We start from the raw sequence: 16,892 nt of genomic DNA, 5'->3' as shown, positions 1-16,892 counted from the left end.
TATAAGCAGAGTGCCTTAATTTTTTTTTTTTTTTTTTTTTTTTTTTTGCTTATAAGCTCAAAAAGGTTATAAACAAACAAATCAGCTTAATTTTAAAGTTGACCAACTTATAAGCTTAGACAAATACCTATAATAAAGCATTCTCAACAATCTTCAAGGTGTTCTTTCTTTCCGTTAATATAATATACCCCTATAATAAAACATTATATAATCCAAATGCCCTCTATATAAGTATTTTTTTTAAAACCCAAACCACACCAATCGGTTCAACCGGTCTGATCGAGAGTCGAACCTTTATTCAATGCGGATACATCCTAAACCAATTATAACAATTAGATCGGATTGACTTGGGATTAAACCAATGAAACAGTGTTGAATCACTGATTCAATGGTCAGGCCAGAGAACGGAGCAATGACATCAACATGGCATAACAAAATTTTAAAATTCTAATAAATTTCTAAAATAATTCCATCCAAATCCAAAATCCAAATAATAATATAACATAAATAAAATAAATCAAAAATCCAAATCTAAAGATGAAATGATAAATAAAATAAATTCCAATCAAAATAACAATATGTCATGCAGATATCACCAGTCCGACCGATCGATCCAACAGATAGGACCTACCGACCCAAAAACCGCCCCCTTAACTGGGTCAAGGCCCGATCCGAGTCTTACAACATTGCCAACAACAGCGACAAGATGCTGGTTGATAAATAACATTATCGAATCAATATTATAAATTTCTAGTTTTAATGAGATGTCCCAAAATCATAACATGTCCAAATAGAGAGAGAATAGTTTAATGCAACATAAAATTAGTCCATTCCTCATCGGACGTAATTAACATAAATTCCTGATTCTGTCACTGAGTTCCGAAAGGGGTAAAGATTTTCATAATTAAGCTATCACAAAAAGCATACAAGAACAAACTTAAACCACAACAAAATGAAACTCCATTATCCTTGGTTTTTTTGACAAAAGCTGAAACTCAAAGCAACACCAACACTATTGAGAGTAAACTAAAAGAGCCAAGGATGACTTCCCAATGGAATAGTAGCAGCTGCATTCTCCTGAATTCGAACTGCTGAAACGGGTAGTGCTCGCCTCACCTGTCAACGGAAGACAGGAGGCAGCGTAGGCGGGTTTCGCTGATATCAGCTGAGCAGCCTTGCAGAGTGTTTCTGCCAATGTGCGAGGGGTAGCTGGAGAACCTGAATTCTGGCTGCTGGAAGTTGTCTTCACTGTTGGAGGCACTCGTCATGTCGGAACAGGATGTGGTGGAAGCAGCTTCTTTACAGGTTTCACGATGAACTTCGGATTCTGAGAAATTTCCAGTTGAGAGTAACTCACCAGAGCCTGACATATGCACACCTTCACTTGTGGACTTTGATTCTTGGAGCTTCTTCGTGTTCAGAAAACGCCCTCCAGATCCTCTAGCTCTATTCAGTGCATGCTTATGACGAGACTCTTGAAGATACGGCTGCAAAGGTTTATGACAGCACTTCTTAGAAAAATCTCACATTGTCAAATAACGACACCAATATGCCATCATAGTGCACAACTGAGGAGCACAAGGGAATGGAAAAACCAAAGGGCACATACCTTGCGGCCTTTGATGAGTCTGTTTTCGGCTTCAAGCTTGGCACGAAACTGTCTCCGCCTGAGAATCGCTCGATACTGTTTAGCATTGACAAAAATGGGCTCATCTTCTGTAATATCCAAAGGCAGTGGCACTCGAGCTGAAGCCATTCCCATCATTTGAGGAGGATGAATCTGCTGACAGTTCAAAGAAACGTATCTCATAAATGGGTAACAGAGGAGACACATCGTGGTATAGTTGTACGCTAAAAGTGGTCTGGTTTAAATAAGTTTGCAGGTGACAGAGAGACTGATTCGAGGACATGAAAATCAGAATCCATATCAGAAATCAACGGTCGTTACTCCACAGGGTTGAAAGCACATATGGTATTTAAAAAGAAATCTAGATATCGTTGGATTCTGCAGTTAAAAATGCTTGACAAGAACAATTTCAATTAGTTTACAATCATTTTGCATTGATTCCAGAAAGCTCACACTTCATAAAGCAATAGCACTTTGTTAAAGAAATAGCCTAATGATATCAAAAATGAAAGAGAAAACTGACCTACTTAAAAGAATTAATAAGATATTTAGAAAGCGGTGAGAATAAGGACAAAGTGAGATGCAAAGTAAAATATATTGATTAAGAAATCATAAAAGAGAGCAATCCTCCTTTCTGGACATTGAAGAATCCAAAGGGTCGGCAAAACATTTGATGCAATTATTTAAAGACTTAAGCATGACACCAAGGAAGGTGCTACTTGGTGAAAAAGATGGTCTAGAGTCTAAGACTTTGAAGAATCACAAGGTGTTGCAGATACTCTTCCCACACAACAAAGAATTGCAATAAAGTAACAACGTTAACAGATGAAGAGAAAGAATATCACGAGAGCTCTCGTCACAACTCAACCCAACTGACCCTCAATACTAAACTAATTTACTTGAATCATTTCTGTCCAGTCTGCCCTATCTAAAGGCCATATTCTCCCGAAGTCACATAAGAACTTTGAAGTGCACTGAGCATAAAATGTGGCCCGAAGTCTTTTTCTTATCTTCATATAGGCTTCTGGGAAAAGGCTTGATTTATTTTATAATAAGGAACAAATAAGACTTCTCACTTCTTTGTGTACGCAAGGTCTTAGTAAGCTAATGGCCTTTGATTGCATATAATTTAATTTAATTTCTGTTCTGACTGCAAATATGTTAATAAAATTTCTATTTTAGCTCTATTTCAAATGTCTGCGGCCGAACCAGAATTAAGAGAAAGACATCAGAAACTTCAGGTTGCTTACCATAGCCTGTGGTCCATAAAAAGGAGCAACTAAGCCATGGAAGTATGGTTCAGCATAATGGAGTTGAACAGGAGCCTGCAATAAGAACCACAAAGCATAAGATTCATTTCATTCACACAACCAGCATATCACAGATGAGCATTAACTTACAACTGAATGGTTATAATCAACATGTGAAGGAGTGAAGACAAAATCCTGAGGTCCCATTGATGTGGCAAATTTAGTGTTAGCTCCCAAAGGTCTCCCATGAGTTCCATTAATTCCTGAGCAAGAACAAGAACCGCTAAATTAGACATACATCTAGCTATGCCACAAAATAGACCAAAAATAGGCATAAGATTGTGCATAGCATTATATATCAATACGTAGAGCCAAGTGAAGAGATACCGGACTACCTACTAATCATTACTAAATATAGGTTTCAACTCTTTTCCTTATTCTTTTGTAAGCATTTTAAGTAACATCATTGAAAGCAAAAAAACATATACAAATACCGTATATGTAAACCCAGTTGCATATATTAAAGATCTTAGCTACTTGATAAGAGCAAATCTTTTATAAATAGATTAGAAGAGAAAAACACCAAAATAAGAAACACTGGGAGTTCATATATTAACCTGATGCTGCCGGCCCATTTGGATTGCTATGTTCCATACTAGCCTCTTTTGGGCAAGACTGCCCAGTCGATTGAGTAGATGATGACTCCTGGTCCTGAAGGTGAAAATTCAACTGCTTAGAGTTCAGAAAATGCTGAGGAGGAGCACCCATCTTCAAGCTTAAGCTTTCCGACATAGATGACTGCTGAGCACATGACTCAGTTGAACTCCCCCATGAAGGGCAACTCACATCATACAACAATGTTGAGTGGGTAGAATTTCCACCAGAATTTTTCTTACAGAAGTTTTGCATTGTCATAAAATATCAGTTAAGTGTCCAGACTGCAATGAAAACTTCAATTCAATCTTCACAAATGTAAAAGAGCAAATTGTTTGCTAGTATTCCGCCAACCTGCCAATCAACAAACATTACATTTAAATTTGAAAGCAACCGCAACAAAAGTTTTCAACGTTTTCATAAGCATGGAAAGACTTGCAACCTTGAACTAAGGAATGATAAACAGTAAAGGAGCACATACAGAAAGTAAACTGTATTGAAAGTTAATTAAGCAATCACATGACATACCACTAAAGTATACCTCAACTTTAGCATAACACAAAAGGAAACCCAGAGAGCTTTATAAATAATTTAAATACAATTAAAGAAAGAGAGGAGTGGATGGGGAAGCAATTGAAACGAAAACTTCACCAAAGCCTGAATTGGGCAACATAGTTTCAACAAAATCTAAAGGATGCACCGAAGAAGATGTAATTGTCTTCGAAGAAAATCAATCATGCACATTTCTATCATCGATACTATCGAAGAATGATTGCAGTTCATAATTTAAGGTTCTAGTCAACTTATGTTCAGTGTTTGTTTTTGTTCCACAGAACCCAAACCAGTTAACAAGATTTACTGTAATATGCGTCGAATAAGTTTTTGCAAACAGGGTCAAGTTATACCCCCGAATTTTAATACCAACACAAGCAAAATAGAAAATTTCTGGCCGACTAATTCCTCACACTTGATTAAAGTTCTAATACCGAATCAATACACAAGCTAATTCCTTAAAGACTCTTTATTTTTATTTTTTCGAATTCAACATGGCTATCCAAAGAGCAGAGAGTTAGCCAATGCATGAAAACACAATCTAACAAGCTGAATCAAATAAACTTAACCAGATAGATTTAAACTAAACACTAAATAATTTTGAACAAAACCAAGCATATATATCTCATACTCCATAAGACAAACTGAAAAATGTTTGGATTTTCCTATATTTCAATGCACAAAGCACATAAAATAAGAACCAAAAAAGGAATACAAATCATACATGCAAATAGAAACCCACAAGCAAAATCTCAAAATAGAAGTAACCAATAATCTAAATCCCACATAGATTCTTACACAAAACAAGAAAGCTCATAAATCACCAAAACATGCAAAGAACAACAACAACTCTCACTCAAAACCAGCTCTATCTTAACCTCCAAAGATTCCCAACCATGAATATAAGAAAGGAAATCATCTAAAAACAAACAACGAAACAAACAAACCCAGAAGAGAGAAAGCCAAGAAAAAGACTGTACCTTTTAAAGAATGGTAAACCAGATAGTAATAGAGAATATTGACAAATATGAATAACAGATGGGGTATTTTTCTAACCTTTCAAAGACTCAACTTTCTCCCTCAAAGCTTTCAACTTTACATTCAAAAACTCACCTTTTTTTCCTCAAAACAACAACACACTCTCTTAAGAAAGACACAAACTTTCTCAACCCGCCACCATGCCCATTAACTCAATATCTCCACCACCACCTTCTTGACCACCTCCTCTGCATAATTTTATTTAGTTTATTTATATTATTTAAAAACAGATTATATGAGTTGAGTTGAGTTGGTTTTGAGTTGAGTTGGTTTTGTCTGTATTATAGTTTTGTCTTGTTATGAGGTTCCTGCATCTTAAATTTTTGTAATAAATTCTTACACTCTTTACATAAGTTTCTAACTACTCTCTCCTCAGCCGTCTCTATACAATTTTTCACCTGAGCTTATCCCCCACGCGCACCTTCGCATTGCGTGACACCCACTTTCATTGATTTTTGCAAATTCTTTGAATTATATTATAAGAATTTTCAGAGAGGGAGTTGATCATAATATCATATATTTATGAATATGTTTGGTTTTTGTTATAGCCCAATATTATATCCTATATTTTTATAGTAATTGTGGAGTATTGTGCCCGTATACACAAGATTTCATTTGAGGTATACGGATGACGTGATTAGTCCGTTTCACTTAAGACTTTTTTAATATTTATTTATGATTTCTTTAACGTTTATAAGTGTGTTTTACACGCCTGTAAAGTGAATATGAATACTCCAAATTCAGTTTTAAAACTTTCTTGATATTCTCATTGTGGTTTCTGACTTTCTATATAAATGAGTGTGATTCACGCACTCGTAAAGTAAATTCGAATACTATAATTTTAAAAACTAGTAAAATTAAAATAAAACCTGTCACTCGATCGATAAGGTAACATAATTATGTATTTAATTTAATAATTTTATTTTACAGGTGAGATTATTTTGTGATTTGTTGATAATAATTCTATCTACTGGTTAAAAAGGCAAGTAAATCTACCACAATTTCAAGAAAAAAAAAAATAGAAAATTTTAATGCTTTTAAATGAATTAGCAAGTATAGTGTCATTTCATTGAGAAACTAATAAAAAAAAATAAACCAAAATTGAAGTTGAAACTTGAAAATGAGCCAATTTTAGGGTTTAACCCACCCAAGAGGGTTGTGTATGGCTTCAACCCAATTCAATTCCCCGTTGGGTGCAAAGGTAATACATTTACCCATGATTTACTTACAACGTCACGACGGTAAGTTACTATAGGATAGCTTCTCTTGAAGATTAGTAAAAGTGTATATAAAACCTCAGTTAAAAAAAAAAATAAAAAAATTAGGGTTTAATGGATGTAAATTAAGCATTGAGCAAGCAACACTCAAGTTAAAGAAGAGATGAAATGAGTACTTCCCCTATCACCTCTCAAAAAGCATAGAAGATTGAGACAACAACATTTGATCCACTTAATGGATTTTCCCTAAAAATGTGACATTTTCCCAAGAAAATTACCTAGGCCTTTAGTCTTTACCTTATTATAATAATCATAAATAAAAGTGGCCCAATTTTGTCTATGATTAGTTTCAACCTCCACAAACTTTCTAATTCTTAAATGAGTTAACAATTCCAATATCCCAAATCTACCCTTTCATCACCAAATTATGTGTGCTTTTTAACAATACCAAAGTTGGGGTTATCAATTTTGATTAATATGAGATTTCATTGTCAAGGTGGGGGAAAAAGAAAATAACATAAAAGAATCTTATATAACAAAAGTGCCAACTAAGGGGCATGCTTATCTCTTTCTTTTGGCTTTGTGAAATCATAATAAATTACAATTAATTAATATAGGTAAGCATAGTCTTATCTTGGTTAATAAATAATTAAAGGCCACTAATGATCACTATGGTGACAACCATCATCCATCCTCCAAAGATAAAAAAAAAAATAATAATAAAAATAAAAATAAAATAAATGACCCTTAATGGATCTAGAAGATTAATAATAAGTCAATGAAATCTTGCTGCTAAGCTATGTTGACAAGTATTATTTTAATGGGATGGCCAAAAATTTGGAATGTTTCTGTTGTTTCCTAATATTGGTTCAAGAGATTAACCCAGTATTAATATAATAAACTGATGTTTATTTAAGTGAAGTTAAAGTAATCAACAACTTTATTTAATGATAATAACAGTTGTAGGAAAATGTTATACCCACAATCTCTTCTCACAAACTTTCTCTGATAATCTTTATGTGATATTTTGCAATTGGTCAGCTTGTAATATGTCTTATCTGGGTTCCACCTGATAAATTATGATTAAATTAATTCAAATGAAGTGATAGAGATTATATTTAAATAAATATCATATTCAAAAAATATATATAGATTGCATATCTCATTAGGGTCGGATCTTTTTTGAACCCGAACCATGAGCCAAATTACCATCCCTAAGTTGTTTCACAAAATTTGGCAATCCAAATATTTACTCAATGACCAAAATGTCTCGTACAGCCCAATCTTTATTAGAGATAGGTGTTTTACCCACCCTACCCCAAACGGGTCAGAGATTCCCTGATTTTTTCAAGTATAGGGGCAAGCATGGGTAGAATTTTATTCCTCGTCAGCAGGTGCGAGTCGTGGTTGGGAATGTGTGTGTCCCCTCGGGTCCCTGCCCCAACCCTGCATGAACACGCCCTCGGAAATTACCCATCTATTTGAAAAATCCCCACCAATTACCCAACCAACCCCAAAAAATCCTCGACAATTAAATTAAATATAAGCTATAATTTTTCCTCAAACGTAAATAAAATATAATGTCACTATACATTTTAATTTAATAATTGGTAAAGTAAATATAAACTATTAACATAATCTAATAAAAATTGAAACTCTTAATCTTAAATATAAGACAAAGTTTAGTGTTACATAGAAATTGAAACTCTTAATCTTAAATGTATGAAATTATAAGTTCAAAACTCTAAATTGTCCAATGTCCAAATTTATTAAATTTTTTATTTTTTTATTTTTTTAAGAGATTAATTAATATTAAATACATCAACAAATGACACACACACAGATATATATATATATATATATATATATATATATATAGGAAGTGATTAATTTGGTTCATGTAAACTATAGTCTATAGAAAATATCTCTTATGAATTATGATTGATTGTATTTTTTTTAACTAATACAATATAGATAATAAATAATATAAAGATGACATACTATATTAACTAATTAACATGAATAAATATTATTGTAGATAAACTATAGTCTATAGGAATTGATTAATTTGTTTCATGTAATCAAATGGTTCATTTAAACTATAGTCTATAGATAATATCTCTTATGAATTATGATACATTGTATTTTTTTTTTTTAACTGATACAACATAGATAATAAAATAATATAAAGATGACATACTATATTAACTAATTAACATGTTATATATATATAGAAACATATTTTTTATTTTCCTCTCTGTCACCACTGAAACCAATCTGCCTACTCCGAAGTCATCGAGGATGATGAGCTGAACATGGAATAGAACTAGTAAATTCCCCACCAGCAGGCGATTTGCTAATAATGAGAAAATTTTGTTTTTCAAGCAATCTATATTTACAAAAGCAACATTGTTTGTAGTATGCCTTACAATATTAATTGCAGGACAATAACATTAATTTGGCTATTAGCAACTATATGATATTAGAGGGAAGAATCTAAGGCTTAGAATGAATACTTTTTAGGTTTTCTATTGTTCAAATTTGTGGGGCTTGTTTTGATAAAGTTTGGATGAGGGTAGATAGGTGTGTCATTTCCATCTAGCATTATTCATTTCAAACCTAGCTTTTCATATTTCATTGTAATCTTTACCCTTTCTACTATGTCCAGCGTAGTTTGTATAAAACTTGGTGTCTAAGCATGCTTATTCCTGATGTTTTTATTGGTGTTTTATATTGTACTCCTTTTAGGTTTTACCATGTCCATTCAATACTCTTTACCTAGCAAAAGAAAGAGTCCACATGAGGAGGTCAATCCTAATTCCGAGTCATCAAAAAAGACATTGATTGCGAGTTCCCAAATGCCAACTCCAGCTGATGATAGTGACCAATTGCAATCCCTAGTTGATGAAGGTATTGAAGTAATCGAACCAATACGTTCAAATACTCCTTCTCCAATTGTTGTCGGAAGTGGAAAGACTAAGTCAGTTGTATGGTTAAATTTCATGAAAGTAGATGGCAAGGACAAGGTAGAGTGTAACTATTGTCGTAAATAACTTGTAGGTGGTTCTAAAAAGGGGACAAAACATTTGCATGATCATCATAGATTTGTCCCAAGTGAAAGTACCAAGATGTATCACAGAAAATGCTGGTGGGGGGGTCCAGAAAGAGGGATCAAATAAGACATTAGAAAATTACCAATTTGATCAAGACGTGGGGAGAAAGGAGCTTGCGAGAGTGATAATTCTACATGAGTATCCACTTAGCATGGTTGACCATTCGGGGTTTAGAACATTTTGTAGCACTAACAACCATTGTTCAAGGTTGTCTCTAGGAGAAGTATTAGGAAGGATATTATGGAGATTTATGAGGTTGAAAATGAGAAGACAATGAAGTTGTTAAACAAGAATTTGAGTAGAATTGCTATAACTTCTAATTTATGAACTGCTAGTAATCAAAACAAATGATATATGACAGTCATAGCACACTTCATTAATACAATTGAGTGTTACAAAATCGACTTCTAAGGTATTGTATTTTTAAGTTTTATTATTCTTAATTCTTCATTGATTTTTTTTTCATTTATATTAATGACTGAATTATGTATTATTTATATTGTAGGTTTGTACATGAGTGTTGTCTCCAAACTAGAGATGTGCTTACAACTGCTTTGATGGATTGTTTTTATGAGTGAAATATAGATACTAAGTTGTTGACATTGACGGTTGATAATTGCTCCACTAATGATGCGGATGTCCAGGATCTATTGGGAGAGCTTCCACGTTCCTCCCTTATGCTACATGGTGATATGTTTCATATGCGTTTTTGTGCGCATATTCTAAATTTGATTGTTTAGGATAGTTTATCAGTTATTGGATAAGCCGTAGCAAAAATCCATGAGAGTGTTGCTTATTGGATAGCATCACCTAAAAGTAAGCAAAAATTTGATGAAGTGGCACGTCAAGCAAGGATTGGAAGTACCAAGAAGTTGGCTCTAAACTGCAAGATGCGTTGGACTCAATGTATTTGATGCTTGAAATAGCTTTTATTTATAAAGGAGTATTTCCTTGTTTAAAGCATCAGGAGCCACAATATAGATGTTAGCCAAGTGGGGAAGAATGGGAGTTGACAGTGAACATTATTGAAAAGTTAAAAATATTTTACAACGCCACACTCTTATTCTCTAGAACTAAATATCTCACCACCAACATTTATTTTCCCGAGATTTGTGAAATTAGAATGGAGTTGTCTAGATGGCTTACATGTGAAAATGTCGTGATAATGAACATGGCAACACAGATGAACAAAAAGTTTTCCAAATATTGGGATGTGATTCATGGTGTTATGGCGGTTGTAATTGTATTAGATCCTAGATATAAACTGAAGTTTATAGATGTCGTCTTTCCCATTATCTATGGAGAAGATGATGGTCCACATGAGATTAGGAGGGTTCAAGAATTATTTAGTGATATGTTTTTTGAGTATCAATCTAAACACAGAAGTTGTGAACCTCCTCATCATCGGCAACTTCTTCTCACTCCAATGTTCCTAATTCTAGTGGTCGTCGGAGGATGTTGGATACTTAGTTGTGATTATGGAGAAAAAAATATACTTCTTCCTATGGCCATGGAAAGTCAGAGTTGGAATGTTACTTAGAAGAGAACCTTGTGCCTAGAACTCCTAACTTCGATATATTGTGTTGGTGGAAGTCAAATGGGTTTAAATATCCTACTCTACAAAGGATTGCTCGAGATACCCTTAGAATTCCTTTGTCCACTATTGCTTCTGAATCAGCATTTAGCACTACCAACAAAGTAGTGAGTCTGCATCACAACAAACTACATTGATGTGTTTCTAAGATTGATTATGGGCTAATATAGAAGGTAATCAAGTAAAATTTATATTTCTTCAATGGAATAAAGATTAAAAAAAACTAATTATGATTTGTTACTCATTAATGTTTCTTTATTTTTATGTCGGGTGAAAATACTTGTTCCACAATTTATGATGACAATGATGCAGATGATGAGGTACGATAGAGTTGATGAAATTCTTTTTTTTTTTTTTTATGTCATTTCAATACAATATAATACTATTCTATATAACATATTAACTAAACTATATTTTTTTATTGTTTAATAGGAAATTAAAAAGATAGATTTATGATGAAAGTGAAGCTTCTTGGTGCTTTGTCTAAGATTTAGGACTTTGTAATTGTATTAGTGGTTGTGTTATTTTGTTGGAATTTTGGGTGTGTGCAAATTACCGTTTTGCCATGGTTATTCAATTGGGATTGTGGGTGTATGCGAAATGTGCAGTTGAAATTTTATACTTTTGTGAACTTGTGATGTTCTACAATCTACATAGTTGGGTTATGACATTGACTTTCGTTTGTAGTTTGACACTTCTACTCTCTAGACTTTACACCAATTTGAAAGAAAGTTTCCACAAATGTTATAAGTGTTTATTATATTTGTTTTTATATATTCTTGTGAGTATATAAATATGGCTTGTAAATTGTAATGATATTTTAAGACTTTTCACAACAAAAGATTTTGAATGTAAGTTATGTCTTATAGAATACTAATAACCCTTTTTTATTTTTTATTTTATTTATTTTGGGTATTTGAATAATTGTTGGACTCATGACAATTTCAAGTTCCCCACCGTAACTCTTTAAGAATTAAGATGTTTAACTGAAAATTAGAAATTGATCAACGAGGATTAATACCCATTCGTGAAGAAAATTCCTCATGTCATTACTCCCCAATTGGGGGAAATTACATTTCCGTGGGGATTGATACCCATAGGGGACCACGGGTCGAGGAAAAGGATTCCCTGACACCCCCAACTCAAGTACGAGTATTCCCCCTAAAGTCAAGGACGAGGACCCCATTCTCCAACCATTGTTTTAAAACCTAGACCAGAGATCAACCTATTTTGCTGCTCCGATCAAGATTGGACCGATGAAGTCAACAATAATTTAATTTTTAAAATTACATATTAATCCCTTAAATTTTAGTATATTACAAAAATCTCCCTCAAAAATTTCAAATTAGTCCCTAAAATTTTTATTTATTTAAAAATACCCCCAAAATATTACCACTTGATCCCCAAACTTTTGATATATCTTCAAAACACCCCTAAAAATAACTAATAGTCTATAAATTTAAAATATTACAAATACCCCCCTAAACCCTGAACCAGACCAGAGAAGCTGCCGGGTCTCGATCGAACCGATCCGACCAGCTAGTCCAGTCCGGGTTTTAATACAGAGCCCCCAAACCCAACCCGCCCATCTCTAATCTTTACTTTCTTCAAGAAAAAAAACAAAGAATGGCAGCAAATGCTAGGAAATAAGAAAAAAAAATTAATTTATAACTAGAGCATACCAAAAAAAAGAAAAAAATTATAATAAGAATTGAAGCAGGGTACATCAGAGAGTTACTTTCCAATTTCCATTTTAAATTAATCCAAACTAATTTGACATTACTGGCGTCCATTCCTAATGGACGCCCGTCTAAACGTAAGGGACGGCCGTCCAAAATTTATGAACGGTCGTCCCTAATGTTTATAAAATTTTTTATTGTATTTTAATCAGGGACGGGCGTCCTTTAAATGGGGACGCTTCACTAGAAAAAAATTGTTAAACAAATCAGATACGTGTTACACGTAGGCCGGTACACATTTTCGGTGTAAAATTTTCGGTGTCCCTAGCATTATTGTTTTTTATTTTCCTCTCTGTCGCCGCTAAAACCCATCTGCCTCCTTCAAGGCCATCGAGGATGATGAGCCGAACATGGAATGAAATTTAATGTATGTCATTGCTGCCTTAATAGAACTAGTAAATTCCCCACCACCAGGTGATTTGCCGATAATGAGAAAATTTTGTTTTTCAAGTAATCTATATTTACAAAAGCAACATTGTTTGTAGTATGCCTTACAATATTAATTACAGGACAATAATATTAATTTGGCTAATTAATGGATTTAATATATTAGCAACTATATGATATTAGAGGGAAGAATCTAAGGCTTAGAAGGAATACTTTTTAGGTTTTATATTGGTCAAACTTGTGGGGCTTTTTTTGATAAAGTTTGGATGAGGGTAGATAGGTTTGTCATTTCCATCTAGCATTATTCATTTCAAACCTAGCTTTTCATATTTCATTGTAATATTTACCCTTTCTACTATGTCCAGCGTAGTTTGTATAAAATTTGGTGTCTAAGCATGCTTATTCCTGATGTTTTTATTGGTGTTTTATATTGTACTCCTTTAGGTTTTACCATGTCCATTCAATACTCTTTACCTAGCAAAAGAAAGAGTTCACATGAGGAGATCAATCCTAATTTCGAGTCATAAAAAAAGACATTGATTGCAAGTTCCCAAATGCCAACTCCAGCTGATAATAGTGATCGATTGCAATCCCCAGTTGATGAAGGTACTGAAGTAATCAAACCAATACGTTCAAATACTCATTCTTCAATTCTTGTCGGAAGTGGAAAGACTAAGTCAGTTGTATGGTTACATTTCACGAAAGTAAAAGTAGATGACAAGGACAAGGCAGAGTGTAACTATTGTCGTAAACAGCTTGTAGGTGGTTCTAAAAATGGGACAAAACATTTGCATGATCATCATAGATTTGTCCCAGGTGAAAGTACCAAGATGTATCACAGAAAATGCTTGTGGGGGTCCAAAAAGAGGGATCAAATAAGATATTAGAAAATTACCAATTTGATCAAGACGTGGGGAGATAGGAGCTTGCGAGAATGATAATTCTACATGAGTAGCCGCTTAGCATGGTTGACCATTCGGGGTTTAGAACATTTTGTAGCACTAACAACCATTGTTCAAGGTTGTCTCTAGGAGAATTATTAGGAAGGATATTATGGAGATTTATGAGGTTGAAAAGGAGAAGACAGTAATCAAAACAAATGATATATGACTGTCATAGCACACTTTATTGATAACAATTGAGTGTTACAAAGTCGACTTCTAAGGTATTGTATTTTTAAGTTTTATTATTCTTATTTCTTCATTGATTTTTTTCATTTATATTAATGACTGAATTATGTATTATTTATATTGTAGGTTTGTACATGTGCGTTGTCCCCAAACTAGAGATGTGCTTACAGCTGCTTTGATGGATTATTTTTATGAGTGGAATATAGATACTAAGTTGTTGACATTAACGGTTGATAATTGCTCCACTAATAATGCGATTGTCCAGGATCTATTGGGAGAGCTTCCACGTTCCTCCCTTATGCTACATGGTGATATGTTTCATAAGCGTTGTTGTGCGCATATTCTAAATTTGATTGTTTAGGATAGCTTATCAGTTATTGGAGAAGCTATAGCAAAAATTCGTGAGAGTGTTACTTATTGGACAGCATCGCCTAAAAGGGAGCAAAAATTTGATGAAGTGGCACGTCAAGCAAGGATTGGAAGTACCAAGAAGTTAGCTCTGGATTGCAAGACGTGTTGGAACTCAATGTATTTGATGCTTGAAACAACTTTTATTTATAAAGGAGTATTTCCTCGTTTAAAGCATCAGGAGCCACAATATAGATGTTAGCCAAGTGAGGAAGAATAGGAGTTGACAGTGAACATTATTGAAAAGTTAAAAATATTTTACAACACCACACTCTTATTCTCTGGAACTAAATATCCCACCACCAACATTTATTTTCCCGAGATTTGTGAATTTAGAATGGAGTTGTCTAGATGGCTTACATGTGAAAATGTCATGATAATGAACATGGCAACACAGATGGACGAAAAGTTTTCCAAATATTTGGATGTGATTCATGGTGTTATGGCGGTTGCAATTGTATTAGATCCTAGATATAAACTGAAGTTGATAGATGTAGTCTTTCCCATTATCTATGGAGAAGATGATGGTCCACATGAGATTAGGAGGGTTCAAGAATTATTTAGTGATATGTTTTTTGAGTATCAATCTAAACACAGAAGTTGTGAATCTCCTCATCATCTGCAACTTCTTCTCACTTCGATGTTCCTAATTCTAGTGGTCTTCGGAGGATGTTGGATACTTTAGTTGTGATTATGGAGAAAAAATCTACTTCTTTCTATGGCCATGGAAAGTCAGAGTTGGAATGTTACTTAGAAGAGAACCTTGTGCCTAGAACTCCTGACATCGATATATTGTATTGGTGGAAGTCAAATGGGTTTAAATATGCTACTCTACAAAGGATTGCTCAAGATATCCTTAGAATTCCTTTGTCCACTATTGCTTCTGAATCAGCATTTAGCACTGTCGACAAAGTAGTGAGTCTACATCACAACAAACTACATTTCGATACATTAAGGCATTGATGTGTTTCTAAGATTGGTTATGGGCTAATATAAAAGGTAATCAAATAAAATTTATATTTCTTCAATGGAATAAAGATTAAAAAAACTGATTATGATTTATTACTCAATAATGTTTATTTATTCTTATGTCAGGTGAAAATACTTGTTCCACAATTTATGATGACAATGATGCGGATGATGAGGTACGATAGAGTTGATGAAAAAAATTCTTTCTTTTTTCTTTTGTCATTTCAATACAATATAATACTATTTTATATAACATATTAACTAAACTATATTTTTTTATTGTTTAATAAGAAATTAAAAAGGCAGATTTATGATGAAAGTGAAGCTTCTTGGTGCCATGTCTGGGATTTAGGACTTTGTAATTGTATAAGTGGTTGTGTTATTTTGTTGGGATTTTGGGTGTGTGCAAATTACCGTTTTGCAATGGCTATTCAATTGGGATTTTGGGTGTATGCGAAATGTGCTGTTGAAATTTTGTACTTTTGTGAACCTGTGATGTTCTACAATCTACATAGTTGGGTTATCACAATGACACTTTTGTTTGTAGTTTGACACTTTTACTCTCTAGGCTTTACACCAATTTGAAAGAAAGTTTCCACAAATGTTATAAGTGTTTATTATATTTGTTTTTATATATTCTTATGAGTATATAAATATGGCTTGTAAATTGTAATGATATTTTAGGCTTTTCACAACAAAAAATTTTGAATGTAAGTTATGTCTTATAGAGGACTAATAACCCTTTTTTAGTTTTCATTTTATTTATTTTGGGTATTTGAATAATTGTTGGACTCATGACAATTTCAAGTTCCCCACCTTGACTCTTTAAGAATTAAGATGTTTAACTGAAAATTAGAAATTGATCAACAAGGATTAAGACCCATTCGTGAGGAAAATTCCCCATCTCATTACTGCCCAACTGGGGGAAATTATGTTCCCGAGGCGATTAATACCCATAGGGGACTAAATTCCCCACGAGGAATTTTCCCCCCAACAAGGAGGAGTAAGGTATGTTGGATCATCTCATCTCCATAGGTCAAGGAAAGGGATTCCCAGACACCCCCAACTCGGGTATGGGTATTTCCCACAAAGTCGAGGATGAAGACCCCATTCCCCAACCATTGTTTTAAAACCCAAACCAGAGGGCACCCATTTTGCTGCCCAGGTCACGGGTTAACCGATCCAACTGATTGGGCCGATGAGGTCAACAATAA

General features: G+C 33.7%; 1 protein-coding gene across 4 annotated transcripts; it reads right to left on the bottom strand.

Moving 5' to 3' along the window:
• Positions 1-881: 881 nt before the first annotated feature.
• On the bottom strand, positions 882-5,337 carry LOC116120045 (nuclear transcription factor Y subunit A-3-like). Of its 4 annotated transcripts, none has more exons than XM_031405987.1 (6): positions 5,064-5,337; positions 3,495-3,885; positions 3,028-3,140; positions 2,878-2,952; positions 1,610-1,783; positions 882-1,487 (listed from the first exon to the last, which is right to left on the bottom strand). In XM_031405987.1, exons 2-6 carry the CDS (start codon positions 3,790-3,792, stop codon positions 1,113-1,115), a joined length of 1,035 nt encoding a protein of 344 aa, XP_031261847.1. In that variant the 5' UTR covers positions 3,793-3,885; positions 5,064-5,337; the 3' UTR covers positions 882-1,112. The 4 variants fall into 4 exon arrangements, with proteins under 4 accessions (XP_031261847.1, XP_031261846.1, XP_031261849.1 ...); XM_031405986.1 differs by having other exon boundaries at positions 5,140-5,337; XM_031405989.1 differs by having other exon boundaries at positions 1,610-1,780; positions 5,140-5,337.
• Positions 5,338-16,892: the final 11,555 nt, after the last annotated feature.

Source organism: Pistacia vera, unplaced genomic scaffold (genome assembly GCF_008641045.1).
Source record: "Pistacia vera cultivar Batoury unplaced genomic scaffold, PisVer_v2 Contig918, whole genome shotgun sequence".
NCBI classification, from domain to species: Eukaryota; Viridiplantae; Streptophyta; class Magnoliopsida; order Sapindales; family Anacardiaceae; genus Pistacia; species Pistacia vera.
This window is presented reverse-complemented; position numbering and strand designations above follow the sequence as displayed.

Coding starts and splice junctions, on each gene's coding strand:
- LOC116120045 (XM_031405987.1), bottom strand. CDS start 3,792: ATGACAATGCAAAACTTCTGTAAGAAAAATTCTGGTGGAAATTCTACC. Junction 2,953..3,027: donor TTGATTATAACCATTCAGTT/GTAAGTTAATGC, acceptor TTCTTATTGCAG/GCTCCTGTTCAACTCCATTA. Junction 1,784..2,877: donor TTTATGGACCACAGGCTATG/GTAAGCAACCTG, acceptor TTGAACTGTCAG/CAGATTCATCCTCCTCAAAT.